This window comes from Symphalangus syndactylus, chromosome 8, assembly GCF_028878055.3.
Source record: "Symphalangus syndactylus isolate Jambi chromosome 8, NHGRI_mSymSyn1-v2.1_pri, whole genome shotgun sequence".
In the NCBI taxonomy this organism is placed as follows: Eukaryota; Metazoa; Chordata; class Mammalia; order Primates; family Hylobatidae; genus Symphalangus; species Symphalangus syndactylus.
In genome coordinates this window covers 134,578,563-134,593,442 of record NC_072430.2, presented here as the reverse complement: position 1 = coordinate 134,593,442, position 14,880 = coordinate 134,578,563, and the positions used below count along the sequence as shown (strand labels likewise).

Below are 14,880 nucleotides of genomic sequence, written 5' to 3'. Positions count from 1 at the left end.
CAGGCTGGTCTCAAACTCGGCTCAAGCAGTTTGCCCACTTTGGCCTCCCAAAGTGCTGGGATTACAAGTGTGAGCCACCGTGCCTGACCTAATTTTTTTTGTATTTAGTCACATTATTCTCAAATGGGTGAGTGACAATGTCTTTACCTCTGAAAGGCATAATGATTTCTTTGACAGATGAGAAAACTCAGGCTTAGTTATGAAATTTTTCCAAGATAACATGACTTAAAATGGTAGAACCAGGGTTTGGACAGACTCAAGACGTAGGTACTTTTTACTACTTCTCTCTCTCCTCCACTGTTGACGTTTAGGTATATTTTTCCACACTTTTTTCCTACACATATATAAACAAATAGATATACCTTTCCTTCCCCCTGTTTCTTTCTTTTTTTTTTTTTTTTTTTGAGACGGAGTCTCGCTCTGTCGCCCAGGCTGGAGTGCAGTGGCGCAATCTCGGCTCACTGCAAGCTCCGCCTCCCGGGTTCACGCCATTCTCCTGCCTCAGCCTCTCTGAGTAGCTGGGACTACAGGCGCCCGCCACCACGCCCGGCTAATTTTTTGTATTTTTAGTAGCGACGGGGTTTCACCGTGGTCTCGATCTCCTGACCTCATGATCCGCCCGCCTCGGCCTCCCAAAGTGCTGGGATTACAAGCGTGAGCCACTGCGCCCAGCGTCTTTCTTATGCTTTGAGTCTCAGCTTAAAATGTCTCTTCAGAGAGCTGTTACCTGATGATTCAACCCAAAGTAGCTTTTTCCTTCCTCCTTCCCATTATCCTCTACTCCTTCCTGTTCTTCTCCTATTTCACTTTTCATGGGACTTACCACAATGTGCATATAGTTTGTTTATTTTCTCTTTCCAATTGAGTGTAAGCTCCATTGTAGCAAACAGTATTGACACCTGTCAAATAGGCCTTCAAATATTTGCTGAAGGAATTAACAATGTTCTGTCCATGAATGTCAGTGCAGTATATACAGATTTACCCCTTTGCTTTTGAGGACCTCTAAATATGCCATAGTATTGATACAGTATACTTATTAACTATTCCTTTGCTGAGAACATTCGGATCATCTCCATTTTTCCACAGTGACATACTGCAGTGAGCATCGTGATTACATCCTTGCTTACTTGTGCAAGTATTTCTTTAGGTTAGTTTCCTAGAAGTTTCTAAGGATATCAGTGGCAGTTTTTAATTGTGGGAGGTGGGAAAGTCATGTAAAAATTACAAAGGAATAGAAGATGATACGTAATGATACCAAAACAATAGTGCAAATCTGTGTCACAGTTGTCAAACCTAGCTGATACTAGAAAAATAAATTGTTATTTAGTTTTTTTTCCTTTTTAATTTCTTTTGGTGTTTTTTTTTTTGTTTTGTTTTGACGCAGGGTCTCTCTCTGTCACCCAGGTTGGAGCACAGTGGCACAATCATGGCTTGCTGCAGCCTTGACTTCCTGGGCTCAAGCAGTCCTCCCACCTCACCACCTTAGCCTCCAGAGTAGCTGGGCCTACATGTGCATGTCACCACACCCAGCTATTTTAATTTTATTTTTTGTTTTTGAGACAGGGTTTCACTCTGTTGCCCAGGTTAGAGTACAGTGGCATGATCTCAGCTTACTGCAGCCTTCACTTCCCAGGCTCAAGCAGTCCTCCCACCTCACCTTGCTGAGTAGCTGGGGCCACAGATGTGCACCACCACGCCGGGCTAATTTTTTTTTTTTTTTTTTTTTTTTGGTAGAGAGGGGGTTTCACCATGTTGCCTAGGCTGGTCTCAAACTCCTGAGATCAAGTGATCCTACCGCCTCAGCTTCCGAAAGTGCTGGCATTACAGGTGTCAGCCACTGCGCCCAGCCCCAGCTAATTTTTAAATATTTTGTAGAGATGGGGTCTCCTTATATTGCCCAGACTGGTCTTGAACTCCTGGGCTCAAGCCACCTTCTTGTGCCTTGGCCTCCCATAGTGCTGGAATTACAGGCATGAGACATTGCACCCAGCCTATTATTCTGATTTTAAGAATGGTTTGATTTTCCCATACCCCCATTCTGATAGGGTCCAGGAATCTGTATTACAGAAATTTATGTTTGGGAAATACAGCTCTGAATTTTTTCTTGGCTCCTGTTTTGTACATATTCTGGCTCAATATAGAGGCAGTCTTTGGCATCTGCTTATTTTTGGTAAAAATGCTAAATGTAGAAATGTGGGGCATTAGTCTGTAGAGTATGGCATTTAAAAATTTTTTTTAACTTTTGAAAAATATTCGAGACATTCTAAATGAATTTAGGTATAATTACTCTGAAATGCATGATCTTAAACAAAAATTTGACACTATTATTCACCAGGTGTTATAGTCTGTATTTTCTCCCCGACTTTGAGTTACATTTTAATGCTTCCTTTCCCCCTACCTTAACTATAATCTTAATAATTTTTGTTTCTGACAGTTCCCCAGGTTGTAGCTCCATTGATGACAGGCTACGTACTTGTTTGGAAAAGATTATAACACAAATCCATGATTATCACAATGTTGAAATATTTTTTATTGCAAGTCAGGAATAGACGTCCTAATCTGAACTATGTTAAAGAGTTAACCTCTGTAGGCTGGGTGTGGTGGCTCAAGCCTTTAATCCTAGCACTTTGGGAGGCCGAGGCAGGCGGATCACCTGAGGTCAGGAGTTTGAGACCAGCCTGGCCAACATGGTAAAGCCCCATCTCTACTAAAAATACAAAAATTAGCCGGGTGTGGTGGTGTGTGCCTGTAGTCCCAGCTACTGAGGAGGCTGAGGCAGGAGAATCACTTGAACCTGGGAGGCGGAGGTTGCAGTGAGCCTAGACTGCACCATTGCACTCCAGCCTAGGCAACAGAACAAGACTCCATCTCCAAAAAAAAAAAAAAAAAAAAAAAGAGTTAACCTCTGTGATGTCATTATTATGGTGGAGTTCACAATAGTGACAAGAATATATATTGAAGAGAATATTTTTGAAAATATTGCCTTATTATGTGTGTCTGAATGCTGGAAAGGTCATTTACCAAATATAAAATTGTTTTTGTCCATAGGGAGCACCTTGCTGTAATCTACAGGATACCTTGTATTGTACTGTGAATAACTTTGATTCTTAGCCAGGAGGTTTCTGTCTGTCGCTTAAGGGAGAGAAGCATTTACAAATCATTCTCTCTCTGCTCCCTCAGCAGCTCCTCATTTTTCATAATCACCTAATGAGTCCCTAATAAATGGTATTATTATATCTTTATAAGGAAGAACTTTTAAAGTACCCCATTGAAGAAAAACTGAAATAAACATTAGGTTGGAGTCTTAAAAAATTTGAAACTGAATCTGATTTTAGAGACTATCTAGTCTGATACCCTTAAGAGGAAGTAACTAAAAAGGCTATTGATAAGCTGACTTACTATCCCCATTCACTGGCTAGTGATGGTAGCCAGCAGGATTGTAGACCTGTTAAAATTGGGTCTGTGCACCATTTTTGGTGGACTAAAAGTTGCTGTCTATGTGCTTTTGAGACCTGAAGAATATCCTCTATTACATAAATGCAGTTAGTATTCTAAAGGATTATACAAGCCATGTGAACTAAGACAGGATTTATATTAGAGAATGAATGGCTCTGTATTTTAGAAATAGCTTAGCAATAGCTATTCAGGATAATTGATCATCTTACAGTGTTCTACAAAATAGACTTTTGGTCTATTTTGGACCTCCTTGGGAAGGGTTACCTCCTTTCTTTGCTTTTCTCATACCTGTTAATCACAGATTCAACAAGTTAGGCACGTACTTCCTTACTTGGAGTTGTCATCTTCTCATGCTTCAGAGATTGATGTGCTCTTCTGATCCAAAGCTTATGCTCTTAATTATTTTCCCCCTGTGGGATCCTGTTAGTAGACTGTCCTTTATTCCCAACCCTTTCTTTCAGTAATTCTTTTCTTTACCTAAATACATATGCTCAAAATTTATTTTTTTAAAAACGACAAACAGGGAAATTACATATATCCATGCAAACACAGCTTTTGCCTCTCTGCCTTCCCTTCCCTCCTGGCTATTGTCTCTTATCTTTATAAAGTCTAGCACTTCCAGAAGAGAGTTGTTATTTATTATCTTACCATATACCTTCTCCTTCCCTACCGTTTCTAGAAATAGCTCTCACCATTTTCTTTTCTTTTTTTTTTTGGAGGCAGAGTCTCGCTGTGTCCCCCAGGCTGGAGAGCAGTGGCGCAATCTTGGCTCGCTGCAACCTCCGCCTCCTGGGCCCAAGTAGTCCTCCCACCTCAGCCTCCTGAGCAGTTGGGACTACAAGCGTGCTACCATGCCTTCGCTAATTTTTGTATTTTGTGTAGAGATGAGGTTTTGCCATGTTGCCTAGGCTGCTCTCACCATTTTCTAAATCTGATGGACATTGTTGAGTTTTTTGAACTCTGCCTATCTGTCTTCCTCTTGGTGTCTGCCAACACCATTATCCTGATTTATTTTCCCAATGCTTGTGGTAAGTTCTTGATTTTCCTTGACTGGAATTTTTTTTTTTTTTTTTTTATGTTTTCCTTAGATTTTAGCATTTCCCAATATTTCATCCTGGGTGTGTTCCTCTCTTTATGCTGTCTGTTGTTCATAGAGAAAATAGAGTCTTATTGATTACCTTGGTTTCTCCTACCTCCTGCATGTCAATGTAATTTCTCCCATCTGCATATCCAGTTGCCTACATAATTCTCAATCTTTACTTCCATTTGCTTATTGAAACTCTTTACCTAGATACCTACACGATGAGTCAGGTTTTATATGATTAACACTAAATGTAATTTTTCTGCTCATGTGTATCATTTGATAATGCTGCTACAATTATTTTGTATAATTTTCTAAAGTTAAAAGCATGACTTTTAGAACTATAGAATGTAAACAGCAAAGATACTGTTTGACTAGTTAATGAGGACAGGAAGCTGTTGTGGTAAAGCTAGTTTAAAGAGCATTTGGGGAACTGGGTATTTATAGGCAATTTAATAAAGAATTTTAGAATGAGATTACTGATAACCTACAGGCAACAAACTGCAATCTTTGGGGTTGTCTTTTCTTCTGTACATAAACTGTGTTTCTCCAGACTTAAATCTACAGGTTAACATGTAACTTTAATGTCTGAACCCCTAATTAATAATAAATATAATAGCAAAATTAAAATATGCTCTTGGAGAATATTAAATAATTCATAGGTAAGCCTCTGACGTAGCATTTCCTAGGGCATTGAAAGGATGTGCAGTCATCTTCTTTATATGTTTTAGATAACTTTTCTTAACCTTTGTCACCAGTGTAAGAAATTTGAGTCATTTTAGGGTTTGTATTTGTCTGAAGTCTGAGAACCACAGTCTTAGACTATTCTTTCTCACTGTGTAGATCCTGTCGTCAAAATGTTTCTTGACCCCGTCTTCATTTTGCCTTCTTCCATTGTTAACAGATCCTCATCTATCCTTAGATCTATTTGGTAGCTTTCTATTTGATCTGCCTCCTTATCTGTAGGTCTTAAATGTAAAACTTTTTGTTTCTGGCCCTTCATGATAGAGTTTAGGCTTATTTTCGGGCTCAAGGAACCACTCCATATCCCTCCATTATAATTTATTCTCTCATACCTCCATGTCTTTCCTCACTGCTCTAGCATTTCAAGGAACATCAGCAGAAGTGAGCGGTCATCCTCAACCTGTGAAGGCAAAGTTAGCCACCGTTTTCTTCTTTGTTTAAAGTAGTACATTTGATCTTGCTTCTCAAATCAATTTAGCATATTTTATAATTATTCACTTAATGATTGGCCAGCTAAGCTGATTTACCAAATGGCAAAGGATCAGAGTTTTCTTTCTATCCCCCATAATCCTTTAAGCTTGGGATGTCATGGCTTTCTAGTATTTTGATTTTTTTTAAGGTAAATATATAATTATTTTTCCTTGTTTGCTCAGTCAAACTTGTATTTGAGTGCTGGCCTTGTCCCCTATTAGCTTTGTAGCCTTAGGGTTATTTTAACTTACTGTGTGTCACAGTTTCCTTTTAAGGTTATTTTCACTACCAGTTTTGTAAAGTTGGTGTGAAAATTAAATGATTTAAAGCACATTGCCTGGTACATGCTAAGCACAGAATAAACATAACCCATACTTTACTATTCAACTTAAATCTTGTATTTTTCCATTAAATACTGTTTTCTAGTGTTATAAAAATACAATTTGAAAATACTAGTTTGGCCGGGCACAGTGGCTCATGCCTGTAATCCCAGCACTTTGGTAGGCCAAGGAGGGTGGATCACTTGAGGTCAGGAGTTTGAGACCAGCCTGGCCAATGTGGTGAAACCCTATCTCTACTAAAAATACAAAAATTAGCCATGCATGGTGTTGCACGACTGTAGTCCCAGCTACTTGGGAGGCTGAGGTGAGGCAGGAGAATCGGTTGAACCTGGGAGGCGGAGGTTGCAGTGAGCCAAGATTGCGCCATTGCACTCCAGCCTGGGTGTCCAGTGAGATCCCGCCTCAAATGAAAAAAAAATGCTATTTTTACATGTTGTATAATATCCTGTTATCACATTCAAATGGTTTTGATGCCCATAAGTTGCATTCAGTGCCTAACAGACCCTAACGTAGCCCCTTCTCTTGCACTCAGTGGCCCTTACTCTCCTAATTTCTCTATAGAACTTTTCTGATTAACTGGAGAAAAAGGCAGTAAATTTCTGTTGCCCTTAATTCAAACGTGAACTAATAAACTCTGCATTGTGCTGTTCTATATCAGATACAGCTATTTCAGGTTTGACATATGGCTGTGTAAGAGTTTGACATTTGACTCATGAATATACCATACAAAACTGCTGATTTTGTATTACCTCCTTCCTAAATCAAAGTAAAATAATAAACTGTCCCAGTGGTTTTGTAGAAAGTTTTTGTTCTTTTTCCTCTTCAGTTCCTTTCTGGCACATGATGGACCTGATGATTTCCCCCGTTTTTCTTTAAGATTGTACTTAATAAGCACTCATTAAATGGCAGCTATCATGTTCAGGTAAGGTTCTGAGAGCCTTATATGCAGTTCTCTAATACTTAAATCCCAAAGTATAATACTGTCTCTAATTAAATGGAGAAACAAACTGAGATGAAGGTAAGTACCTGTAGGTCTTACCAAGCAGCAGAGGCAGAATATGAGCCTAGGTGGGAGATACAGAGCAGTAAGCTCCTTGTGAGGAGGGATTGTCTCGTCATTGTTTCTCAGCACCTCTCAATCTCAGCACCTCTCAGTGCTTTTGGGGAAGCTTAAGGATTATTCATTCCCACTTTAAAGATAGGCTTATTTGAAGTCCTTGCTGTTTTTAGGTAGGCAAGAATGACTTCAGTTATACACGAGGGTGATTTCTATTTTGTTTTATTGTAGTGGTTTAATATATACTGCCTCTTACCACACTTGATTCTGGGACCTAATCATTTCCTTCTTTATCTGGTGTGTGTAGTTCAGAACGGGAGCTCCAGATGTCAGTTCTTGCTTGCAGTCTGCAGGTTTGGATGCCATTACTTGTTTCATGCAGGGTACTAATTTTGTAACATTTCAGTTTCTTTATTTGTAAAATAGGACTAATGTGCAGTGGTTTTCATGACTCCTTGTCACATTTAAATTTTACAAAATGAATGAAGTACCTTGCAAATTGTGTTTATTACTGTAATTTACCTCCAAGTTAATGATCTGAAGCTAAACCAAGCCTTTTTGGAGGATCAAATCTAAATAAATCCATAAGAAATTAGGGGGTACATACTGGACAAATGAGATTTACTTCTAAAAACTTACTATGCAGACATCGCTTTGCTTGAAGATAGGCATACGTTCTGAGAAATTTATTGTTAGGCAGTTTTGTCCTTGTGTGAACGTTGTAGAATGTACTTACACAAACCTAGATAGTATAGCCTACTATACACCTAGGCTATCTGGTATAGCCTGTTGCTCCTAAACTGCAAACCTGCTGCAAACATAGCAACATGTTTGTAGCATACATGTTTGTAACATACCTGTTCCTCTACCAAATACTGTAGGTAGTTGTAACAAAATGGTAAATATTTGTGTGTCTAAACGTATCCAAACATAGAAAAATCACAGTAAATATGTGTTATTATATAATCTTATGGCACCACCATTGTATTTCTGGTCAATTGTTGAACAGAATGTCACTAGTGCAATGTGTGGCTGTATTTTTTGTTTGTTTTTTTTGAGACAGGGTCTCCCTGTGTTACCCAGACTGGAGTGCAGTAGTGTTATCACGGCCTGCCACAACCTTGTCCTCCCAGGCTTAAGTAATCCTTGTGAGTTTCTGGGACCACAGGTGTGCACCGTCCTGCCTGGCTAATTTTTAAGTTTCTTACAGAGACAAGGTTTCTATACCTGTGTTGCCTGGGCTGGCCTCAGACTTCTGGGATCAAGTGATTCTTTTGCCTTAGCCTCCCAGCAGCAGAGACTACAGGCATCCACCGTCGTGCCTGGCTTTATTTTTTTTGCAGTTGATTTCTTTCGGTGTTCTAAAAGTTCTGTACCAGAGGAAGGATTGAATTTTAAAAAAATGTTTTGGGGTTTTTTTTAGCCTTTCTTTGTGTGTGTATGATATTAAGAATTTAGAAGAAAAATTAATTTCTGGCCAGGCGCAGGCAGTGGCCCACACCTGTAATCCCAGCACTTTGGGAGGCCGAGGTGGGCAGATCACTTAAGGTCATGAGTTCAAGACCAGCCTGGCCAACAAGATGAAACCCCGTCTCTACTAAAAATACAAAAATTAGCCGGGTGTGGTGGCAGGCACCTGTAATCCCAGCTACTCTGGAGGCCAAGGCAGGAGAATCGCTTGAGCCTAGGAGGCAGAGGTTGCAGTGAGCCGAGATCATGCCACTGCACTCCAGCCAGAGCAACAGAGCAAGGCTCTGTCTCAAAAAAAAAAGGAAAAATTGCAAAATGTTTTTAGTTTAAGTTTTCCCTGAAGGACTATTCTTGATACATATTTTAGGAATGAATTTTTAAATGTAAATATAAAACAACAGACAGGTTTTTGGGTTTTTGTTTTTTTTTTGTTTTGTTTTTTTTTGAAATGGACTCACTATTAGCTGGGCTGGAGTGCGGTGGTGCAATCTTGGCTTACTGCAACCTCTGCCTCCCGAGTTTAAGCGATTCTTCTGCCTCAGCCTCCCAGGTAGCTGGGATTACAGGTGCGCGCTACCACACCTGGCTAATTTTTGTGTTTTTAGTACAGATGGGGTTTCACCATGTTTTTAGTACAGATGGGGTTTCACCAGGCTGGTCTCGAACTCATGACCTCACATGAGCCACTGTGCCCGGCCAGTTGTTTTTATTTTTTTTTTCTATGTGGTATTTGCATGTAGAGTTAAATACTTTTTCACATAAAATGGAAAAGTCGTTTAACTTAAACAGTGAATAAGTTGGTTGTACACTCTGTGATCAGAGTTGTCGTGAATTTGTTTTCAACCTTGAAGACATCCATTAGCCTTTTTGTTTTTCCTGTTAAAGTCGTACATGTTCTCTATTTCAGTGCCTTAGGACTGCATATCAAAGGTTTTATGTGAAAAATCTTGATTAGTTTTACAGAAATGAAGGTATGGCCATGGTTAGAAAAGACTAGTATATTTCAGGATTTGATAGGGATATTAAATTGGGTTTATAATTCCAGTTTCACACTAGGAGTTAACCTGTTAAGATGGAATCTTCGAGTTCGTATTCACTACCGGCTATGAAAACATAACTTTTAGCAGTATAATAGTGTAATTCCCACTTGTGTTTTAAAAAGTAATAGCATATGGTAAACATAAGTAATTGGTCAAGTCAGTACAGAATATTCTATAAGGAAAACATTCTGGAATTCATTGCGTAGAGAAAACTTTTGGCCTCTGGGTTTTTAGCTGAAGCCAAAGAGGCATTAAACTTTTTTTGAAGTTGAGGTGGTGATACCCATGAAGGGTGTAGAACTGCTCAGTACTAGGATTCAGAAGACTGGTTCTTCAACAGATTACTTGAAACTTTCTTCATTTGGATTTGTCTGCAAGGTGTAAGGGGTTGAACTTGATCATCTCTGAGGGTCCCTTCCAGCCCTGTGGTTTTATTGATACCTGGCAGAGGGAGAGATCCTGTATCCATCATATGTTAATCTTTTATTTACTTTCAGGAAATTAAAGTTCCAATGTTTTACAGAGCCTGGCCTCTTTTTAAAAAGATGAATTTATGCTTTGACAGCAGGTAGTAATTTGATAAACAGCTTTGTTCTTACTTGCTATTCTTCCTCTTATATCTCAAGAATTATCCACAAATGGGCTGTTGGCTGATAATGGTGCTGGTTGACCAGCACTGAAGATGTTGGGGAGCATTGTTAAGATTACCTAGGTGACTCTAGGTCAAAATAACTAGCGTGACTTAGTTTCATTTGAATGACTTAACACTCCATGACATACAGTAGGCGTTTAATAGCAGAAGGTGGGCAGATGACAACTACTAACCTTGTTTATAATACTATTCTTTGCCTTTTAAAGTGAGAGCAGCAGTTTCATCCTATTCTCTTGTATCTGTCCTTGCTGTTTGGGTCCAGGTGAAATGGCATTGAGATGATTGAAGTAGAGAAATTTCTAAGATGAATTTTGAAAAAGACTGGCCTTTTATTCTTTAATGTGCTGAAATTCTTGGTGTATTGCAGTATACCCAAGAAAGCTCTTTTAAACTATATCTCCAACTTTTGTGCCCAAAGAATGAGGATCTGAGGTTAGGGACAGGCATTCATATTTTGTCAAAGCTTCCCAGGTGATTGAGATGTTTTCCCTTAATTAAAAACATTTCACTTTTGAAAGTATTTTGCCAAAAATTAAGACTCATATAGACAGTGATTTTTATGGTGAAGCCTCTCCCAATATATTAGATTTTATTTTACCACAAGTATTTTTATTCTTTTGAATAAATGTTTATAGTAATAATAATACTTAACATGTACTGAGCACTTGCTATATGATTGGCACAGTATTGAGTAGTTTACATGGATTTATCATTTGATCTTCACAACTACCATGTGAGTTCTTTATCCTCATTTGATAGATTGAAGCATAAGGAAGTATGTATGCACACACTCATATATGCAAGATTATATACAACTTGTTAGTGTTAGAGTCCAGAACTGAACTTGGGCAGAGACAGTTTGACTCGAGAGCTCTGTGCTTAAAGCTGTTACGCTAGAGCAGCCTGTTTAATTCCTTATAAATTGACAAACAATCAGTCTCAATGACAACAAAAATGATTTCTTTCATTCTAAACTCTGGATCCCCCAGTCCTTTCTCAAGGGCAGTCATTATTAACGAAGTATGTTTCATGCATCTTTCCATGAATTTTTAACATGAGGACAGTATACAGAAATTTATATACAAGTCTTTTTTGTATACATACACACAAATGAGCGTTTCATATCTTTCCATATCAGTACGTGTAAGTTTAACCTCTTCTCTCTCTGCCTACCTCTCTTTTTTTTTTTTTTTTTTTTTTTTCCGAGACGGAGTCTTGCTCTGTCACCCAGGCTGGAGTGCAGTGGCGCAATCTCGGCTCACTGCAAGCTCCGCCTGCCTCTCTTTTAATGTTTAATTGTATTTTTTTTTTTTCTAAAACTGACTATCCTTAAATTAGTAATTTGAACTTTCTAATTAAAGTTTATTATATTAATTTGGACATATGTGATAGAAACAGTCTTTTTCTACTGAATTGTATCAACAATATAACCCAAAAGAAAACCTACTTTCTTATTTCAGTATAAGGAATCTCTAAAACAAAATCCAGCACAGTAATAGATTTAATTATGATTAATTTGCATTCTCTTTGGCACCAGTTTCTATAATGTCATATGTTCATTCTCTTTCCCAGTAAATAGAAGTAACGAAGGAACTCCACTTCAAATTTGACTGCAGGCTTACAAAAAAATAGTGCAAGATTTTATTTATACATGTAATTCTATGATTGTAATGTTGGCTTGTTTTATCAAACTAGTTTTCTGAGTGTCGATATTTTATCTGCACAATCATTTCTTATAGAAAGTTCAATTTGGTTAACTGTTTTGAGCTAAATTGTTAAACTTATAAAAATACTTTCACAATTTCTTGTTGCTGACAACTCTGTTGATGTAGGTAACGTACTGGTTTTAAAGAAGAGTAAATTAAATGTAGAGATTATTTTGTCCAAGGTCACGGCCAGCAGAGCTGCTGTTGAAAATCCAGAATATCTGGGACCATTGCTCAATTACTCTATTTGAGCTGTTTTCTCCTCATCTTTTCATTAAGATACTACAGTTTTACAATTTTGTTTGTATTGTTTTGTTTTGAGGTGGAGTCTCACTCTTGCCCAGGCTGGAATCCAGTGGCATGATCTGGGCTCACTGCAACCCCTGCCTCCCGGGTTCGAGCGATTCTCCTGCCTCAGCCTCCCGAGTTGCTGGGTTTACAAGTGTGTGCCACCACACCTGGCAAATTTTTGTATTTTTAGTAGAGACGGGGTTTCACCATATTGACCAGGCTGGTGTCGAACTCCTGACCTCAGATGATCCACCCACCTCAGCCTCCCGAGTTGCTGGGTTTACAAGTGTGTGCCACCACACCTGGCAAATTTTTGTATTTTTAGTAGAGACGGGGTTTCACCATATTGACCAGGCTGGTGTCGAACTCCTGACCTCAGATGATCCACCCACCTCAGCCTCCCAAAATGCTGGGATTACAGGTGTGAGCCACTCCACCTGGCCACAATTTTGTTTGTATTTATTTTTTCATTTGTTATTCACAACAATACTGTGAAGAAGACATGACATACATTGTTAATTCTGTGTCTAAGGAATCCTAGGCTTAGAGGCTGTGATTTGTACAAAGGCAAACTTCTTTAACACCTATTCTGTCACAAGACTTGAGCCATCATCTTTTGACTTTAGGTGTAGTGCCTGTTTCTGCACAATACTAGAATGCGGAAACGAAGACATATTTCTACCTGTGCTCTGTTTTCTTTGAATTGAGAATTTTCTGGCTATTCCGTGAAATCTAAGTTAATTTTATATACTGAGTCGTGGACCACATGGCTTGAATATGTTATACCCCTGACATTTTGTTAACACATTGATCAGTCAGACTTCACAGTTCAGTGAGACATTGCAGCTTGGGTGAAGGCTGTAAAATCAGATAGTTTGCAGAAAATTTCCACGTCACTGTAAGTTCCCCTCATTTCTTTTCCATATTGTATTTTGTACATCTGATAAATTTTGTTTATTTTTTTTTCTTTTAGTGAATGGTAGTGTCTAGAAAGGGTATGTCCCTTCAAGAGAGAGGTGCCAATGTCCAACCGGCCTAATAACAATCCAGGGGGGTCACTGCGACGTTCACAGAGGAACACTGCCGGGGCCCAACCACAAGACGACTCAATAGGAGGAAGGTATGTATTTCATGGTAATTTGAAAAGGAATTGGGAATAAAAGAAAAAATATTTTTAAGCCTCCTTGTGAGGTCCAAAACTTGAATGGTTCATTGCATATGGGTAATTTTTCCTGATTTGTGAGCCAAGTACTTAAAAGCAAACTGGAATCCAAAGCAGTTCCTAAATTTTTCTCCAGATATGCTAGACTCAAAGAAGTAGTTCATAGCCACTGACATGATCAGACACCTCATTTAGCATATGGTGTGTCATGTTTTGTTTGCCCTTTCTCTTCACTTCGTTAAGCGTATGTTACAACACATCTTTCACCATTCGTGGTCTTTTTCCTTATGTGTTGACTTAATGATAGTTTATTAAAAAGAAGCCTCATTTGTTTTAAGAACTTGAGTTTTGATACTCAGCTTTTGAGCTTTTGTCCTCATCGTGCCTTTTGACAACATAGATATTAACAGGGTAGTGAGGCACTCTGACTTTGTTAGTGAACAAGTTGTCTTATGTTTTTAGTGATCTGGTGTTTCGTTTTTAGTTGGAGTAGTTACATATGAAGTAGTGTGAAGAATCAGATCAGATGCGTTTTCTTGAATGTAATACTCCAAGTCAGATTTAGCCAAGGACTGTCACTTCATGTAAAAATACTCAGAACTCTTCTTGCAAGGCCTAGTTCTCTAATTTTGGGACTAACATTGATTATGTTTAGCTTGTAATAGATAATGGTTAAATTTTTTTGTTTTTGAGAGTCTCATCACTCTGTTACCCAGGCTGGAGTGCAGTGGCACTATTTCAGGTCACTGCACCCTCTGCTTCTGAGGCTTAAAAATCCTTCCACCTCAGCCCCCCAAGTAGCTGGGATTACAGGTGTGCGCCACCGCACCCAGCTAATGTTTTTTGAGACATAGAGACGAGATTTCGCCACGGTGGCCAGGCTGGTCTCAAACTCCTGACCTCAAGCGATTAACCCGCCTCGGCCTCCCAAAGTGCTGGTGTTATAGGTGTGAGTCACTGTGCTCAGCCGCTGAATTCTAATAGGATTATCTCATACAGCAGTTTGCGGCCATAACCATGAATGCATATTATCTAGTAAAGTATTTAAAAATTTTTTAGGCCGGCCGCGCTGGCTCACGCCTGTAATCCCAGCACTTTGGGAGGCCGAGGTGGGCGGATCATGAGGTCAGGAGATCGAGACCATCCTGGCTAACACAGTGAAACCCCATCTCTACTGAAAATACGAAAAAAATTAGCTGAGCCTGGTGGCAGGCGCCTGTAGTCCCAGCTACTCCGGAGGGTGAGGCAGGAGAATGTCGTGAACCCGGTAGGCGGAGCTTGCCGTGCGCCGAGATCGCGCCACTGCACTCCAGCCTGAGCGACAGACAGAGTGAGACTCCGTCTCAAAAAAAAATTTTTTTTAATGTCAAATGTAAAGAATAAAAGCACATCATGGTGATGTCAGACTA

At 39.2% G+C, this 14,880-nt stretch overlaps 1 protein-coding gene across 50 annotated transcripts in view; it reads left to right on the top strand.

The window, feature by feature from the left end:
• TRIP12 (thyroid hormone receptor interactor 12) overlaps positions 1-14,880 on the top strand; it is a 150,587-nt gene that overhangs the window by 30,776 nt on the left and 104,931 nt on the right. For all 50 annotated transcript variants that reach the window (XM_055290874.2, XM_063645166.1, XM_063645153.1 and 47 more), the window contains exon 2: positions 13,283-13,429. In XM_055290874.2, coding sequence (XP_055146849.1) covers positions 13,332-13,429 — 98 coding nt within the window. In that variant the 5' untranslated portion in view covers positions 13,283-13,331. The remainder of the gene's footprint in view (positions 1-13,282; positions 13,430-14,880) is intronic.